At 37.7% G+C, this 18,348-nt stretch overlaps 1 protein-coding gene across 4 annotated transcripts in view; it reads right to left on the bottom strand.

The window, feature by feature from the left end:
- Window positions 1–5,127: 5,127 nt before the first annotated feature.
- The window catches only part of LOC134530184 (protein halfway), a 26,668-nt gene continuing 13,447 nt past the window's right edge, over window positions 5,128–18,348 (bottom strand). For all 4 annotated transcript variants that reach the window (XM_063364835.1, XM_063364834.1, XM_063364832.1 and 1 more), the window contains exons 5-9: window positions 17,181–17,394; window positions 13,041–13,232; window positions 9,269–9,427; window positions 7,297–7,473; window positions 5,128–6,731 (exon numbers count right to left, since the gene is read on the bottom strand). In XM_063364835.1, coding sequence (XP_063220905.1) covers window positions 6,522–6,731; window positions 7,297–7,473; window positions 9,269–9,427; window positions 13,041–13,232; window positions 17,181–17,394 — 952 coding nt within the window. In that variant the 3' untranslated portion in view covers window positions 5,128–6,521. The remainder of the gene's footprint in view (window positions 6,732–7,296; window positions 7,474–9,268; window positions 9,428–13,040; window positions 13,233–17,180; window positions 17,395–18,348) is intronic.

Genomic DNA, 18,348 nt, shown 5'->3' with positions numbered 1-18,348 from the left:
AATAAAATGACAAAACAATGCAACATTAATATACACGTGAATAGAAAGTGCATACTGCATACACAATTACACTTATAGAATTATTCTTCTGTTTTTCATTTTGAATATGTCCACTACTTCATCCGCATCTATTTCTGCCCCATAGTGTATATTCATAAGAGCCAAACCGTTCAGTCTGTTTTCACTGGTTGTGTTGCGTAAGTAGTTTTTCAGTCTCCTTAGGCTTGAAAACGTCCTTTCTGGGGTAGCAGTGGAAACAGGTATGGTAGCCAAAATTTGTAGCAATGTGTAAACATTTGGATATAGTTTTTGATCGCACTTATCTAGGCATTCCAAAGCAGATTTTGGAGTAGGGGAGGTGTTTGTCATCACTGCTTTCCACACATCTAGTTCTGCTTTGACTACAGATGTACTTCTTTCGGGAAGCACTGAAGAGTACATACAAACTGCCTCTTCAATTTCAGAACTGGCTGCGAAATTTGATGGCAAGATACCAGAAAGTGCAGTCACTACTTTACGGTGCTTCGTAAACCTTTCGTTCAATTGTTGAATGGTATGGTCAAGGAATGGGATGAAGAAATTTATTTTGTAATGCGAGCATGTATCAGACGCAGGAATGTTTGAGCGGTTCAACTGCCTTCCGACTATGCGTGGCATCTGCAGTATACCGCCATTTTCTTCGAGCAAAACCTTTGCTTCTTCAAAAATATGAGGATACTCGTCATCAACTTTATTCCTCAGAAGTTGCAAGGTATTAATAACATCATCCACATGGCTGAATGCTGTAATCAGGTCGGTGTTAGCTGTTTGCAGCTGTTTGGATAACGACAATGTATAGCTCATGACTTTCTCAAGAATCACTAAGGACATCACAAAATTCGAAGATCGAAGTGTGTTAAGCATTTGGACGGCTTGTTGTGATGTTTCCTTATTATGGCTAGATTGGAGTTCTTCGAGAGCATTGACAATCGCTGGATAAATTTCTTTGAATCTCATGACAGCTTCATGCTTGTTGACCCACCGTGTTTCGCACATTACAAGCAGGCTTTTTTGGTGATCGGCGGGTAACAACTCTCGAATTTTGTCTTTCAAAACAGCAGTGCGTTGAGCGGAATGTCTGAAATACGAACCGACAGACTGTACAATCCCAACACAATTTCGGATATCTGCTTGTGAACATGAGTCAGCAATTGCAAGGTTGAGAGAGTGTGCACTACAGTGTACATAAAGAGCAAGAGCACATTCTCGACGAACATAAGCTTGGGCCCCGTGCAAATACCCACTCATAGCTGCAGCCCCATCGTAACCTTGACCAACCACATGAGAACACTCAAGCCCATGCTTTTTCAGAGCTGTAATAATTAGATTTGCTAGGCCGGATCCTGTGACATCAACAGTAGGAATGTACTCGAGAAACATCTCCTTAACTTTATGATGTTCAACATCCTTCAAATCAACATATCGCAAACACAGCGAGACTTGCTCCACACGCGAGATGTCAGTAGTTTCGTCAGCGAGAATAGCAAATAATCGGGCTTTCTTTACTTCTTCGATTATCTTATGTTGAATTATTTCACCACAAATGTCTATTATTTCATTTTGGATCTGAGGGCTTGTGTAAAGAGCATTCTTCTGAGAAGTGGCCAAATGCTCAGAAAGATCTTTATCCCCAGACTCAGCTCCGTACCGCAACAGTGCCCGAAAATTACCATCATTCTGCAGTGGTTGATCAGGCTCTGGTACAATCCGCCCAGAATCTATTTTACCTCTTAATGGGATGCCTTGTTTACCGCAAAAAATTATTCCTTTTACGATAGGGATTAATTTCTTTCGGTTTTCTTCTTGCTGCCTCTTTCTCTCAGAAGACAACTGCTCACTGACTGAAAAAGCCTGCAAAGATGTTACTTTAAGAAAGTTTTCTGCAAGTTCCAAATTTCTCTTGTGATATCCTGTTTTTGCATGAGTTTCAAATATTTCTAATGCATTTTTCCACTTGCAGAATGGCTCGGTTACAAGCTGGCCAATTCGCTGATGGCTGCCTTTACCTTCAAGTGAACGTCCCATTACAACACAAATTCTGCAGAATGCTCCACTTTTATATTCAGAATATGACAACCAGGGGAATCTCTCTATCCATTTAAGTTGAAAGCGCAAATTTCGTTTTGTGGAAATGGGAAACTTATAATCTTTGGGTGGGGTCCAAGGGACTTTTAAAATTTGGACTTTTATATATTCATTCACCATTTCATCTTGATTCGAATAAAAACCAACGTCCAGTTTAGCTACAGGATGAGATGATGATGAAACAGGCAAGCTGGTCGGTTCCTGAATAAACGTAGGCTGGTTGGTCGTACCCATTAAACAGGCTGCAGGCACCACTGACTCGAATTCGTCGTTAGATACTGTAACTGAGGTCACAGGTGCCACTGACTCGACTTTGTCGTTCGATTCTGTAAATGAGGTCGAAGGCTCACTTGCCACCACAGTCTCATTACCAGCAGCGCGCAAGCTTGTTGTAGTTTCAGTAGCCAAATGTGTTTCCTTACTGGAAACCGCTTGACCACACCACTTTTTCCAGTAGTCCATACCCTTAAACTTATCGCCTTTTCTTTTTTTTCCCTCCATTTCTCGACAACATGAAACTCGTACCTAGAAAGAAAAATAAAAATTACAACTAAATAATAAGAGTTAATATTAAAATTAATGTAACTGAAATTATTCATTAAGTACATTACAGCAACAGTGCTATGTGCTAACCGCGCGAGTCGTCTGAATTGAATTATTATATCACTGAATTATCATTATTTTGTATAATACAAAGAAGGAGTAAGTTGTAAATTACATTTTTTTCGATAAATGTAACATTTATTCGCACTCGTTAATTTTAAGGTTTTTTTATTTTTGTAATAAACAATGTAAACCACGACAATGGAAACACTCGGCTCAAACGGAATGGGACACTTTTTCGTTCGTGCAGCCAGCGTTCATCGAGGTATAAGACATTATCACGTCAGAAATAACATTAAAGAACATTGCATTTGCTATGTATACTATTAATTAACATTCAATATGGAAAAAAAAAGAAACTTTTTTTACGACATCATTACAAATCTTTCTAGAATTTTCTCTACTATAATATGCATGTATAATACGGCCAAATATAGCTTACAAATATTTACGTCACCGAATCATGAAATTTCTTGCATTAATTTGTGCAGCCAAATTTCACTTAACCCGCACTGTTTTACTGTATTTTGGCATAACAAACCACTTTTCACATATTATTTGTTCAAAATTAAGCTTCCCCTAATGCGGGAGACGCTAAAAGTTTCAAAGGAACAAATCAAAACTTTTTGATGTTTTAAAGTCTCAGCATGCCATGGGCCGCGGCACTATTAAGCTGGAATCACAATGCCACGACGGGTCCGACACGACAGGCCCGACAAACCGTCGTACAGCATTGCAGCACGACAGATTTAATAGCCTAGGGTCACAATGCCACGACAATATTCAACCCGACGATTTCTGATTTGGCTGTCGGCAAATCGTTCCAAACAAATTATTTTCATAAAATAAAGTATATCTGACGTTTAAAAAAATAATTGAAAGAGAAACAGATGATGCTATTACAGCCCATGCTTTTTTCTCGCTATTTGTTAGGATAATTATGGCAGTTTTTCAACCTAATGCCTTACAAAATAGATTCAGCCTTAACTTTATTAATATTTAGTTATTCGCTAAACTCATTCATTATTAAATTCAAACTTCACCAATCTACAATAACAACTTTAACCATAAACACGATTAAATTTGTACAAACAGATGAAGGCAAGATATAAAACTCACTCGCATGTTAAACAAAATTACGAAGTAGGTAAATATTTTTGAAATTTAGTTCCGTACTGTTTCCTTTCCGTTGCCGTTTTGTTTTCTGTCGGGCCGTACGACACGACGGAATTAGAAATAAAATCTATTCGTTGCGGGCCGTCGGGGTGCGTTTTCTGACGGAGTGACGTCACGGTGACATTGCATTTCATTGGCTATTGAGCTTGTCGGACCTGTCGTGTCGGAGCCGTCGTGGTATTGTGATTCCAGCTTTATTCAAACATTTGAAATGCCGCCCGCCGCGACGAGGACCAGTCACATGCAGCGAGCCCGAAACTCCAAACAAAGCCGTTACTGATTCATAGTTTTACAAAACACAAGGTTATAAAAAACGTAATTTTACTCTTATATAATTAATATTAAAATAGAATTAGCAAAGTTTTCTAAGCGAAATCAGCAAACAAAAAAAAAATAAAAATTTGATGTAAACAAAACAACTTTCTAATCCACGATGGCTTCTCGGCGACTGGAACTGTTCACCGAATGAAGTTTCGAATTTCTCTAAAGGTGTATATGTATATTACGATAATATACCCTTACAGCCTTAACATAAGTTGAGTAGTTTAGAAGATCTAGGCGTACAGAGTTGCAAACTAACAGCTATAGAGACAACCAGACAAAAGCGGGAAGCGAATTAATTTTATAGTAAGTAAAGAAGATTACAATTTACTTACTCCTGTAATATGGCCAGTGGCCACTTAAGTTACTCGAAGTGAAATCACAGCCAGAGCAATGATCACACAAATAACTATGTCCAATTGTCCACACTTCACAGTACACGGTACACAGATTCAGTGATCGGTGGCAAGGGATCGGTGGAGACTGGCGATAGCCGAGCTGATTGCACGCAACGGATGCATGCGCGGCGCGGGTTACAACACGAAATCAAGTCTAAGGTTACCAAACGAATACGATGATGCGGGCAGTGTCATTGGATAATCGGCGGCGTGCGGCGGCAGCGCGGCATGTTCAAAACATTGTTGTAATAGTGAGCAATTACCGTGGAACAAGTGTTAATATTTCAGTATATATTAATGAGATATTTTGAATATTTCGGGGGGGGTTTGAACCCCTAAAACCCTCCCCCTGGCTACGCCCCTGCTGTTCAACAATTTTCCTTGTTTCACTGTACATACAAAAAAAAAAAAAAAAACCATGATTTGCAGAAGCCTAGTAAGCTGCGTAAGTATAAGTCCATCATGCTTTATGCCTGAAACGGGCTGGCAGTTAATAATTTTGGAATTTTGTAATGTTGTTACTATGCTAAGTCAATGCTAATATGTAGAACCACACAAGTTTTAATATCACATTTATAAAAAAAATATAGAAAAATTATCTATATTCCTGCTTGAAAGGCATCTGAAAATGTATAGTTAATTAATAAACACTTTTTATCAAAACACTGAGATCCAGTAATGGCTAGTCTTCACATTCCTTTTCGGCTGTTTTGAATAAAAAAATTACATTCGTAAACTTAAATCATTATTTCTATTTAGTATTTGTACAAAACTCTCATATTCATAACAATATTCTAAAAATATATTTTTGATATTCTCTTCGGAAGCACATCAACCTCTCATTTACCAAAACTACAAAAGTGTTACTATATATTTACACAATTACAACAGTACTAACATTGTACTTTCAACACCAATTAATCCACTATTTTAATTATATACATGGAGACTTAATGCAGTGGCATTAAAAAAAAATGCACACCAAAACATAAAATGCATGTTTGACATACATGTACTGGCAAGATACGCTAATGCATAGTGGGATAAAATTTACTTCATAAAAAAAACTACAGAGATTCATTCGCTTACAATTGTTCACTATGCAGACTGCACAGAAGTTTTTCACATTTGCTTGTGTAATCTCAGTGCCTCTGGTATTCTTATAACTTTTGTTTTGTATTTAGGTACATTGTAGACGTGCGAACAGATGAAGATAATGGCATGTAGACCTGTGCAAAGCTTTGACTAAGTGAATCAATCAAAGCTCTTTTCATCATTTTATTTGACTTCGGCAAGAAATTTGCTATTAGATTAATTTGAAGCTTCAGTTGTGATGCAAAGCTTTGCGTTTGTTGCAAAGCTTTAGAACAATAAAACCTAACCTCATTATAGTATTTAGTTCTTTTAGTGTTATAAAAACAAGGCACTCTGTTGCTTTTAAGAATGCTCATTATCAATATTATGCATGTTTATATTATAATTTTTATTGAATGATGTTATATATCGGGCCCAATTGGTTAATCACTTAATCAGTTCAAACATCACAAATGTAAAAACAATTTTAATTTTTTTTTTTACTTCAATCCTGCATTTTTAAAATAGGTGTAAAAAGCTTTGCCGAGAGCAATATCCGCAAATTGATTCAACTTCTAGAATATTTTAAATATATAATTTGATATTCGCTCCACATTCAAAAACTAGTACTCTCACAGGCCTAATAGCGTGCAATAAAAAATTGCAAGATTAGGTTTAACTGCAGGTAATGGTATTGCTATACAATGGAAGGTAGCAAGCAATTTAAAATTTTCACCCACAAAGTTAACAACTTGGCAGATCACACGAACAAACGTGATGATATATGGCACAGAGCTCCGAGGTACACTCCTACTCAGAGTGGGGTCATGTTTCGAAAACCCAGTCGCATGGCATTTTGGGCATCTTGGACGCAATCCAAGGCAGATATCCGGTGGACTTGAACACCCAGTAGTCGTAGAGAAACTTGCCGATCAAGAAGACCAACAACACAACCTGGGCTGCAATTATGTAGTATATGTAGTCTGTCCACTTGCGCTGCGTTGCACAGACCACGCTGCGATCCAGGTCTATCACCTGCGAGAGGAAATCATTAACTTTGCCACATCACTCCACAGAATGAATTCATGAAATGAGTGATTCGGACTTGAAATCCCATCGACATCGGAGACCTTAGAGACGATAAGGGGTCCGTAAGATGAGAACGGAGCATTGACGAAAAGTACCCTGAGACAACTCACGGATCACGGGAATGTCCACCACGTTCCCCACTTGTGAAAAGTACAGGTTTGATCCTGCTGGAAATACAACCTGTTTCTATTGTGTGAGGCAAGTGAACCGACCACTCAACTACAATGACACCATGACACGGTCACCTTCAAGATTAACCATGCCAATCACCTCATAGATTTAGGTCATGCCGAGGGTCAAGATCAAAACTGCAACTTATCCTCTTGAAGGTGACAGGTGAGCAATCAGGGCTATCGAGGACCCATAAAGAAAAAAATTAAAAATAAGCAATTATTTCAAATGCTCATCCTCATTTTTTCCACTTTAATATCTGAAAACAGTAATTCATGAAGAAATATAAAGTGACCATACACTGAGTTATAAAATAATTCAAGTCCCATCTGGACCTTACCTTCCCGCCGTCTTCACACTGGATATCGTTGACATCAGGAATATACTTCTTGTTGGCAACCAACCACATCTTCACAATCTGTGCCGTGGTGCAGTCACAGTGGAACTTGTTATAGCCAAGGTTGAGTTTTTTCTCATTAACACGGTCAAAAGAGTTCGACAGGATGTAAGTTGGCAACTACGGAAGAAAAATAAATTTCATAAAATGGAACTAGCAAGGTGCTAAGTTCCTACTCGTTCCTACCATACTTGAAATGGATTTCTATTATTGTATTTAAGTTTATGCAGATACTTTAAGAGACATGCCAAAAACTTAATTACAATTGGGAGTGATTTTAAACTACCTGACGGAACTATATTAATTGATTTTGTCACACAATCTTCAATCTTGTAACAGCTTTGAACAAGCCTATTATAAATTAGTATACTAATTACGTAATAATTTTTCAGGTACCCAAACTTGTAGATTTTTAACATTAATTTCATGTGAGTCAAAGGCAAATATTCAATGGAACAAATGGAACCGTCAGGATGGATAAAATACCTTTTTAATACGATTCTATACTGTTATTTGAATACATTATTTCAGCAGAATTACTGTAGTTTTCAAACAGATACACTTGACTTTTTTCCGCCTCTTAAGATAATTGGCTGGCTTCGCTTCCTCCAGGCAATCGAGCAATGGAAAGGAAGTCGAGACTTAAATCCAGACGGTGATTCATCATGGATAATTAGATTGTTTTAAAGGCTTTGAAACACTTAGATCCTACCTTATTAGCAGAAACTAGAGCTAAAATTTTACTGCTTTTATTTTTTATGAATATTGTACATGTTCTTAATATTGTGCATAAATGTATAAAATTACTTCAATATGAAATTTATCACATTTTATGTATCAAAACAAGACCCCATTTATTTGGAGTCTCTGAACTCATTTAAATTTTTCCAGTGACAAAGTAACAAGGAAGAAGGAGATGGAGGGATGGGTGAAGGAGGGAGAGAGAGAGGAAAATAGTATATTTAAATGATTATGTACGTGGCTTTAATTTTTCTGGTGTTGACATAGTTTCAAATTTGGTGTTTATACTTTATCACAGCCTTATTGTTACAATACTATTAATATGAAAACAAAAAAATCAATGTGTAATGTTGGAAGCTCAATTTCCTAATGCATTTATGTCTTTTAATGTGATGCATCAGATATTAACAGCTTCTATTTACTTAACTGATAGTTAAGTTTTTATTATTATTTTTTTCTTAATTTCTACTGTTTCAATATACATACTTAGAATAAACCATACACTGAAAACTAAATAAATAAATTTTGGTACACAGCAAATAATTAATTAATTTTTAAAATAAATTCCAAAACTAAAAGTTTACGTTGTAACATAGCACAAATGTAGTTACTGTTTAAAAATATATATATATTAACTGAAAAAGCATTCTTATTATAAAAGTGAATACAGAGGCACAGGAAAGGCCATAGTATATGAGCAATTCCAGTATCTGTTAACACATTTATTAAACTGTTTTTCAAATGAAAAAAAAAAAGAACAATTATATGTGCCTGTTTAGACTTTTGTGATTTTTTTTTCTGAAACTGTAGGAAATCATCTGTAAAACACATGTCTGCGCAAAAGCTTGCACGAGCAACCTTAAATCATTACATTTATAATTTAAGTTGGATGTTTTGCTATTAAGGACACACATATATTACTAAAACATTAATTACAATTAATACAACATTGTTACAGAAAACCAGTAAAAAAATTAAACTGCACTCTGTTGTAGCTATCTAATAAAGCAAACTGAAATCACGAAGATTCCTCCTTCTTAATGACAAAACATTAAATGGACATGATAATTACCAGTAACTGACAGTAACACTTTAAGCAGCAGTTAATTAAAAGCATAAACATACATACAAAACCCACTGCAACATCTGAAGATGACATTCAGGAGAAACTCACCGTCTTGAGGTTATTGCGCTTCAGTCCAAGGATGTCGAAACTGTTAATGAAGTTGGACCCTTCCAGGTCCATGATTGAGGAGATGTTGTTGTTGTCTGCTATAAAGATACGCACTTCCTTGTATGCTGGATTGCTCACCAAAGGCGCCAGACTCGTCACCTGAGCACAAACTCCACCTTACAAAGAAGCACGCTGGGAAACACACTGATTCCAGAAGGAACATGGATATAACAATTCTACAAATTATTTTAATCTTAAAAGTATTCTAAACAATGTTTCAATTAAAATTTTTTAACTACTATAATACAACATAATCAGTAAGTAACAAAGCTGAAGCATCATCAAGGTTGTCAAAATAATCCCAGACTTTTAGTCGACACTTCAGCCGCTCTCTTCAGGGTGGCAGTTGCCCTCTGAGCTCAGCCAACCAGGAAACATGTCCTACCCAGTCAAGGATATTTCTAGTGCTGGGCGAAGTTCGAAAATTTCGAACGGAACCGAACGTAAGGGTTCGGTTCGGTTCGGTTCGAAACCTCTTAAAATATATTCGAAAAACCAAACGTTCGTTTAAAAAAAATTACGTTTTTATGATTTTCTAACCCCCATTTGAGACCATCCACAAAGCAGCACAACAATATTCCATTACTTTTAATATTCCGACTTTTATTGCATAATCGTTGCACCAACTGTTTCAAGCGCTGACAAAATAAAAAAAAAATTCTTATTAATCATCGCATAACCCGCATAGCATTTTTTCATATAGGTGCACTTTGTTTTTTTGTTTACTGTAGAGAATTCTGTATGCATTTCTCGTACTACGTAATATAAACTATCGTACAAATGCCAAAGGTCTTGTCTCTTGTATATTATACCTTTAACTATAGTGCATGTACGAGAAGTGTTGTAAAATCACCAAAGATTGCGTACCCCATATGTTAAACTAAAGCGCATTGTACCGATACACGGCCCACATGTATACAAATGGTCAGTAGGGCATATTTAAAGACATATAAACGGTGTTTGAGGGGGCCTAAGCAACAATGGTCCGCTGTGTTGGTAAATATTTGGACGGTGCTGAGAGCCAACTTTTGAAGTAATAGTGTGACGGCACATGCGCACCAGCGCCAGACCGCCTTCTTTCCCGCCGCCCGCCGCCAGATTATTACTGTTGATATTAATTTAAAGTATTTAAATTACAGTGGAACTTATATTCAATTTACGTTTTTACGTATTTTGGACGTAATGAACTACGGAACTCCCGTTAAGAAATTGAGTTGAGAATTCGCGGCAATCGGTAACCGCCTGGACTTGAAAACGGGCCAATAGGAGAGGCCGCTGGTGACGCTCTGCGGAGGTATAAAAGAGCCGCCCGGCGTTTTCTCGGGGAGTCCGGGCTGCGGAATCGCGACATTTACGTTGAATTTTCGATATTATTAATACTGACAGCTGAACTGGAACTGTATTTATCGAATTCGCCAACGCGTCCGCGGTCCGGGAAATGACGATGCGCGCGCCGGAACTTCGCCTCGTGTGAGTGCTCTGGTGACCTAAAGTGTGTGGTGCATACTGGTGCATCTCAACGCACTCCTGGGGACAGCCGTCACGCAGACTGGAGACTGCTGAGCCAGCGCAGCATTCGCAAGGTAAGGCGTGGTCGCCTTGAGGCGGCGCCAGCGCATTGTTGGACTGCAAACTCCCCTCATCTTACACGGTGATTCCCGCTACGAGACGTTGTATAGCAGAGACTGTGCAAGCTAATAGTAACTGTCCGCGGTCCCCCCAGTGGTCCTGGGGGTAGAAATAGCCTACCGACAGAGTTATAGCCCGGAGCAAACCCCACCATTATTTAATGTGTAGACGGCATCTACGTGTTGTGTTGGAGACCAAAAACAGAGACTGTGTTTTGATTTGGACTGTTGTCAAGCCGGGTGCCCATCGTAACGTCCTGAATCTTAAATAACATTTTTGCTAGTCACATTGTGCCTGTAGAGACTTTGAGAACTTTAACAATTGTCAGAACCTGCCAGTTTATATGTAATACTAATGTTATGTTGTTGTTTTGTATTTTTTTTCCTAATATTATTAAAATCTCTCGGAACATCACCCTTTGTTATTATTTATTTGTCGTGTTAGGGACCAGATTAGGTACATTTGCACTTGTGTGTTGACAACTGTCATTTGCCATTCATGCAGTCTTGTGTTTGTAAACAAACTAAGTGTTTGTTTACGTTTGGATCCCTTCAGTATAGCATAACATGGTCGTGTCGTAGTAGCATACTGTACAGCATGTATGAGAACTCTCGTATTTGGGCAAAACTGACGTGATCAAGTTAACACAAGACAAATGCGGTAGGAAATGATTACGTAAATTATGTATTTTAAATTACTGGGATGTATTTATTTTCTTTGGCCTTTTTGGTTATAACAGTACTGAAAATATTAATTTAATCTTGTGTATTAAAAGTTCTGGTCCAGTAAATTTTACAGTACAGTACTAAGTCGACTAGTGTAGTCGCTACAGCCATAATTATTTCTCGTGTTTTCTTTTTTCCGACGCAAATTTCTATAACCACACTTCTTACGTTACGTTTACAATAATATTGTTCTTGAGGTGATTTGCGATGAGCAGGCTTACGTCGTTTAAGTTTTCCAAATTGAGAAAAGATAATGACGACCCAGATGACCCAGAACCACCCCAAAAAATGTCTAAAGTTTCTTCTGACGAGCAGCATTCTTCCAAGAAAACAGCAACTGCAGTCAGCGGGTTTTGTAATGTAGATAGGTAACACATTCAACTTTTTTTTTAATGTCTTATTAAAAAGTTTTACTTATTAAAAATGTTAGGGTATGTCTACCACAAAAATATGTTATGTGGCCTTATGCTGAATGTTCGTCATCTTTATAGTATTATATATTTTTTTAATGAAGGTTAGTGTACACTGAAAAAGGAAGATAGTTTTTTTGAAATTTAGATGGAACTTCTTCATGAATTAAAAGTTGGTGATATGATTTTCTCTAAACTGTTTTCTTTTCTTCATTATTTATTGCATAAACTTTAATTATAAAATGTTTTGCAATGTTTTAATAAAGCTAAGCTATATAATGTTTTAATTTTATATATGGCTGGAGAACCTTTCTTTCTCACCATTCAGTTAAAGAGCAAAATGCTGGTTATCGGTTCATTTTAAATCAAAACAATTATTTCTGAATGAGGTTCAGTTCGGTTCGGTTCGGTTCGGTTCGGTTCGGTTCGGTTCGGTTCGGTTCGGCTCGGCTCGGTTCGGTTCGGCTCGGCTCTGTTCGAAATTTTTTTGCTATAGTTCGATTCTGTTCGGTTCGAAACCAGAGAACTGAGGTTCGCCCAGCTCTAGATATTTCCCAGTAGGGAAATGTCACGTTCGACTGAAACATAAGCGATCAGTACTTGAAAAATGCCACAATTGAAAACCCCAAGCCTAGCCAGTTCATATACAAAACATGTACAGTGAACTCTCGTTATTTATTAGTGGAACGACTTTATAATGAACTGTTAGTAAATGTAACACCTCTAATAGGGATCTGAAAATGTTAACATTGAATGAAGTACAGTAAAGGTGTATTATATTCCAGTTCATTTAGGACTTTGGCCATGCTGGAGTAGCACTTTTGCCGGATTTTCGAACATCAAAATAGTTGGAAAGGGAATACCGAAGAAAGATTAATAAACAGCGCAATGACGATTGCTACAAGTTTATTGTCGGAGACGAAGACGTAGCCGACCGACGCCACTCACGTGGTTGTTGGTGATGTTGATGACCTCGGTGTTGGAGGGCAGGGATTCCGGCAGCTGGGTGAGGTTCCGACCGGAGCAGTCCACCTCCACGAGTAAGTGGGCCAGCTGGTTCATCTGGTTCTCCATGGTCACCAAGCGGGCGAACTTGCAGCTGCAGTTGTAGCTGTCCCCCCGCGGGCACGTCTGCTCCAGCTGCCACCAACACACAACCAGCATCAACACAACTGTGCGACACAAGTACCTGAAAGAAAGTGGCCACGAAAACAATGACATGGACGAGAAAGAAACCACCTATCAATTTGTCAATTTTATTTTTGACGTGACAACTTCTAATAAATCGATGAACGCCAGCTGCACGCACAAAAAAGTGTCCCGTTATACACATTGTCCCGTTACGGTCATTGTACGCTTGTGCCGCATCTATCTCTCTTCCACTCGATTGGAACAACCACCGATTTTACTTTTTCGAGGTACATTAAACTTCAAACACTCCCATTCGTTTCCTACTTTTCCTATCATTGTCCTATCCTTACAGAATAACACAGATTGGAAGAAGTTAAATAGCAAACATGTATAAAAGTTATAGTTAAAATAATCTCTTCGTTAAAGTAATAAACATATTTCAATTAATGAGTGCAAATAAAAGTAAATTTATCAATTAAATTGTAGATTTCATTTCACTCCTTCTTTGTATCCATACAAAATAGTTATACAGTAGAATCCCGCTGATGGGACCCCTCACGGTTTCCGGAAAAACGGACTTATAAACGGAATGGTCGCAATAGAGAATTCGGGGTGTCACCGCGTCGTCGGATACACCATGTGACTGTCGCTCGGGCAGTGTCTAGCCGAGCTCGGCGCGTCCACTATCGCATGAAAAGCCGTCTCAGCTGTCATGTTATCTTAAACCCGCCCGCACGAAAAGCCGCTGTGGTAGCTTCTGCGACAGCGTTAGAAACTCGTCCGGCCAGACTGGCGGTAGCGGCGGCTTGACGTCAAATGTGACGTGACGTGACGCTTACCTCTCCCATCCCCTGCTAATTCTTCAAGGCTCATCCCTCCCAGAGCCACAAAACATGTAAAAACACCCTCCCCCCCTTTTCCAACTAACATTTCAACACATTCCTTCCCTTATTTCAACCTTCTGCGTGAGAAACTTTCAGCATCCTCCTCCCCTCCCACACCGCGTGCGACAAAAGCCAGGTTGTACAGTCCATACTCGGTAAAATAAATATTTTTATGGGCTTATGCGACTGTCTTTCGCCATTAATAAATACTTTATAAGTTATTATGATACAATTTGTTTATTAGTCACACAGCACTTTCTGCTGAAAAATCACTAATACCTCGAATTTTATTGAATAGAAAAATTTTGCAGGGCCGTAAATATATTTATTTTACTGCATAGTTACTGTACCGTCTGCATTCCAACGATTTTTTTTTTAGTTTTTTTTTTTACGCTGTGTGAAGGGACATGGAAAAGATAATTGCTTGAGCTGTCACAATAAACATCGCTGATGGCAACGGCGGGAGTGCATCCTGTCGGTCTGTCGCTGTGATTATCTACTCCATAAACATGTCACAGCATTTCGGGATAGCATTGTTCTTATATCTTTAGTTTATAGCCGAAGGTTTTCTATCTGATCCACACAAGTTCCTTCGCCACGTTTTGAACGAAAATAACCACCAGCCGGCTAGCATAGCCAAACTCGCGTGACGCGAATTCACGTAGCGCAAGTATTTATCGGAACCCATTGTTCGGGATATGCGAGTCCGAGGTGTATAGCATAATTCCACACATTTTTTTTGTTTATCTGCGCATGTGCGAAGTCAGCGATGTTATAGAAAAATAGCAGAGAACCAAACACCTGGCGACGTCGTTAACACAGTGAACACAGCTGTGTGTGGCCAGTGACACCTGAGATGCAGCTGGCAAGATCACACTAACCAGTCGCAAGACAAGGGCACGGGACCGGGACGGCAATAAGATGCTATCAGGTGATGCGCGCAGATTACCGGTATTGGCTAGCGTGGATAGTCTAGAGGGGTGGTATCTATTTTTAGCAGTCTTTTGTATGCCTACCTGCTTACAGTACAGCGCTCGCCAAGATAAACGTGAACACATAGCGCCCAACAAAGTGTAACAGAATTGTTTTTCAGCAGATTTTACTCAAATTTTCGACTTTCTCTGCTCAAATTTTTCACGGTTTCTCAAAAAAAGGTCGTATAAACGGAATGGACGCATCAGAGGGGGGTTGCATCGGCGGGATTCTACTGTAATTCAATAAAAATTATTCATAAAAGTATGCAATCATTTCATCAAAGTTTTGTTATGACGTCACGTTAAACTATCATCCGTAAACCGACTTTACAGACAACCAATTTTTTATGCAGTGTTTGGAAAAAACTTACAAATTGTAACTTGGCTCAATTTCAAAAACCACTTTCATATTTTCTTAAATACAAGTACAAATTACTGACATAAATTAAAATGTAATAAATTTAGGTAAATGTTTACTAGGTTACAATCACGAATAATTCTAACAATGGTAATAACATTTCAACGAGAGTGGCAGTTAACAAAAAAATAAATACAGTAGAACCCTGTTATAATGTTCCTGCATATAATGTTTTCCTGCTTATAATGTCATATTTTTAAAGTCCCAATATTTCCCCCATAAGGACAATGTATTTATTTCCTGCATATAACGTTCATAAATAGTGTAATTTCCTGCTTATAATGTTTGCTTTCTAACATTCAATAAATGGGGAAAAAATGTTTTAAAACCAAATTATTCCAACACTTACGATAAAAAGTTTCCTTTATGTATGTTAATGTTTACAATCACTGCCATACAATACATGAAGTTTGTTAAAATACAATTTTATGCAATATACTGAAGGTACACAATGTTCATAGTTACGTGTCAGTTGGCACCCTTAGTCAACTCTTCTCTTCCTTGCCATTACAGTGGGTATTCAGATGCACGTACATAGTCCTACGATATTTAAGTTGCCAACCATTGAGCGAGGGCATAACTAATTTTTTTTTTCTATTGCTTACAAATAATTTTTTTTTTCATTCATACGTAGGAATCCCAAAATTAAACATTTTCAGGTGGCGAAGGAGTAGACGTTCTCACTCTTAATGTTGTCATCATGAATCGTGAGACAATTTTACAAAAAATGTGGCAGTGTTTCTTTAAAGACAAACAAAATTTAACCAGGGAACAAGACGAAGTTGAAAAATTGTTGGCTTGTTTCAGAAAATTTATGTATCAAGTATACTATCTTTTGTTTTAACACTAAAGTTGTTTACATAGCTTGGTGAGTCCATTGGTACAAAGCTCGAACATTGTTAAGTGCTAAATTGAGATTTCCTGCTTATAACGTTTTCCTGCTTATAATGTTTTTTTCTTGTGCTCCCTTGAAAAACATTATAACAGGGTTCTACTGTACTTTTTTTTTAGCTTAAACACTTAACATACCAGTTTGTTTTGACACATAGGCCTATATAAAAAATTACTATTTACACAGTGTACATTAGTTTACTTTGTAAAACACAAAGCACTTTATTAAAAATAAAGGAAAAAAACATTCAGAATTGGAAGAAAAAAAATTTGAGGGGAAAAAATTTAAATTCACGTGCAGTTCATATAGCAACATTTTTTATGTATTATGAAAAATACATAGTTGCATATAGAACACAGTCCCTTTGGTGAGCCTCGCTAACTGAAACATATTTTTTTCTTATTCTATAAAGGGTTTTAACTGGTGTGTTTGGTGGGAGTACAAACTTTAATTTTATCTAAGGATTCTGGAATAATTGATTTTTGAGTTTAGAGTCTGCTGACACTTTCACAATAACTGGTTTCATGGCTTTTTGTTGCGATTTTAATAATTTAATCTCATTATTTACTACTGTATCGAACATCGCCACACATTGCAGTAACGATATTACTCTGAGGTTTAGTAATGTGTTTTTTCTTTGAGTAGCAATCTCGAGTAACGTTACAAACAGCGAGGGGCAGTTGACCGATGACGAACGCTTCAGTCGCACACAGCCGGGACACACCAAAACAGTGCAGTGTTACGCTCTCACGGACTGCCGACCCGCAGCGCCCCGAGGGGCACACGAACCCTGCCGATGAGCTCGATGGTGGTGAGCGACAGGTGGTCGGTGGAGTTGAACCAGTTGAAGTAGCGCTCTGCGGAGCACTTGGTCTCCCCCCGCCGCTGGAACTGCAGGTTGTTGCTCTGCTCCATCTTCTCCTTCACGTGATGGCACACCACGTCGTCATTGTCGAACATGTCCACCCCCAGCGTGCCGTTGGTCTCGGGCATGTAGGGCAGCCTGCATCAACCAGCAATCCCACCAACCTCCGCTACTTATCCACACGCATCAAACACATTGGGCTGACAACATTTTCCTACACTGTTTTAAATTTGAATTTTGTATTAGCCCCACCTGAAGTAAAATACACGTAAGCACTAAGCATGAGATATCCAACACAAAAACAGAAAAAAAATTGTGAGTCTTTCAGTACTCACCACAGATGTGTAACATCTAACCTCTGCACGGAGCTAAATCATGTGTTCTCATGTTGCAAATACACTTATATAATACGAAACTCGGACACCAAATTTAACATAGAATACTTTAAAATAATGACAATGGGTGATAAATATAAGCAAACTGTGTTTTCAAATAAATTTCTGGGTGCGAATCACATGTAGTTTCTGCACCCACCGCTAGAATTCGCTGCCGGAGCAGCTATGTCATCTATAGAATCATTTGATTTGCAGAGCGAAATGTTAAATAATATAATTTGAAATTCTATTTATGGAACTGATAGTGAGAAAATGGAAAGTATTCAAACTAAACTTATTAATTTTATCAAACTTAAGCATTTTTCTCTACCAGTCTTAATATCTCTTTTAGATCATAGAGCATACCTTGATGTGATTTTTATTAAAAACTATTATGACTCTAACATTCTTTGTCAATATGTTATTGAAAATACCAGGATTACAATAACTCAATTCGATCGACCTTATGTACATACATTGTAAAACAAGAATGACATTATTTACAGATTCATTTCCAATTTTAACAAACAACAAACTTGAAATTTTACCCAGCAAACTTGTGTAGTAAATGAGTAAAAATTATTCCTATTTAAAACTGTTCCTCTCTACTTGTAACTCTTTGTTGCATTTTATAAGTTATATGCACAAGTTCTCTTATTTATATATATATATATATAAATATATAATATAATAATAAATAATAAATATATAATATATA

This window comes from Bacillus rossius, chromosome 3 (assembly GCF_032445375.1).
Source record: "Bacillus rossius redtenbacheri isolate Brsri chromosome 3, Brsri_v3, whole genome shotgun sequence".
Classification (NCBI taxonomy): domain Eukaryota; kingdom Metazoa; phylum Arthropoda; class Insecta; order Phasmatodea; family Bacillidae; genus Bacillus; species Bacillus rossius.
Note: the sequence above shows the minus strand (reverse complement) of the source record. Positions and strands in the feature narration are given on the sequence as shown.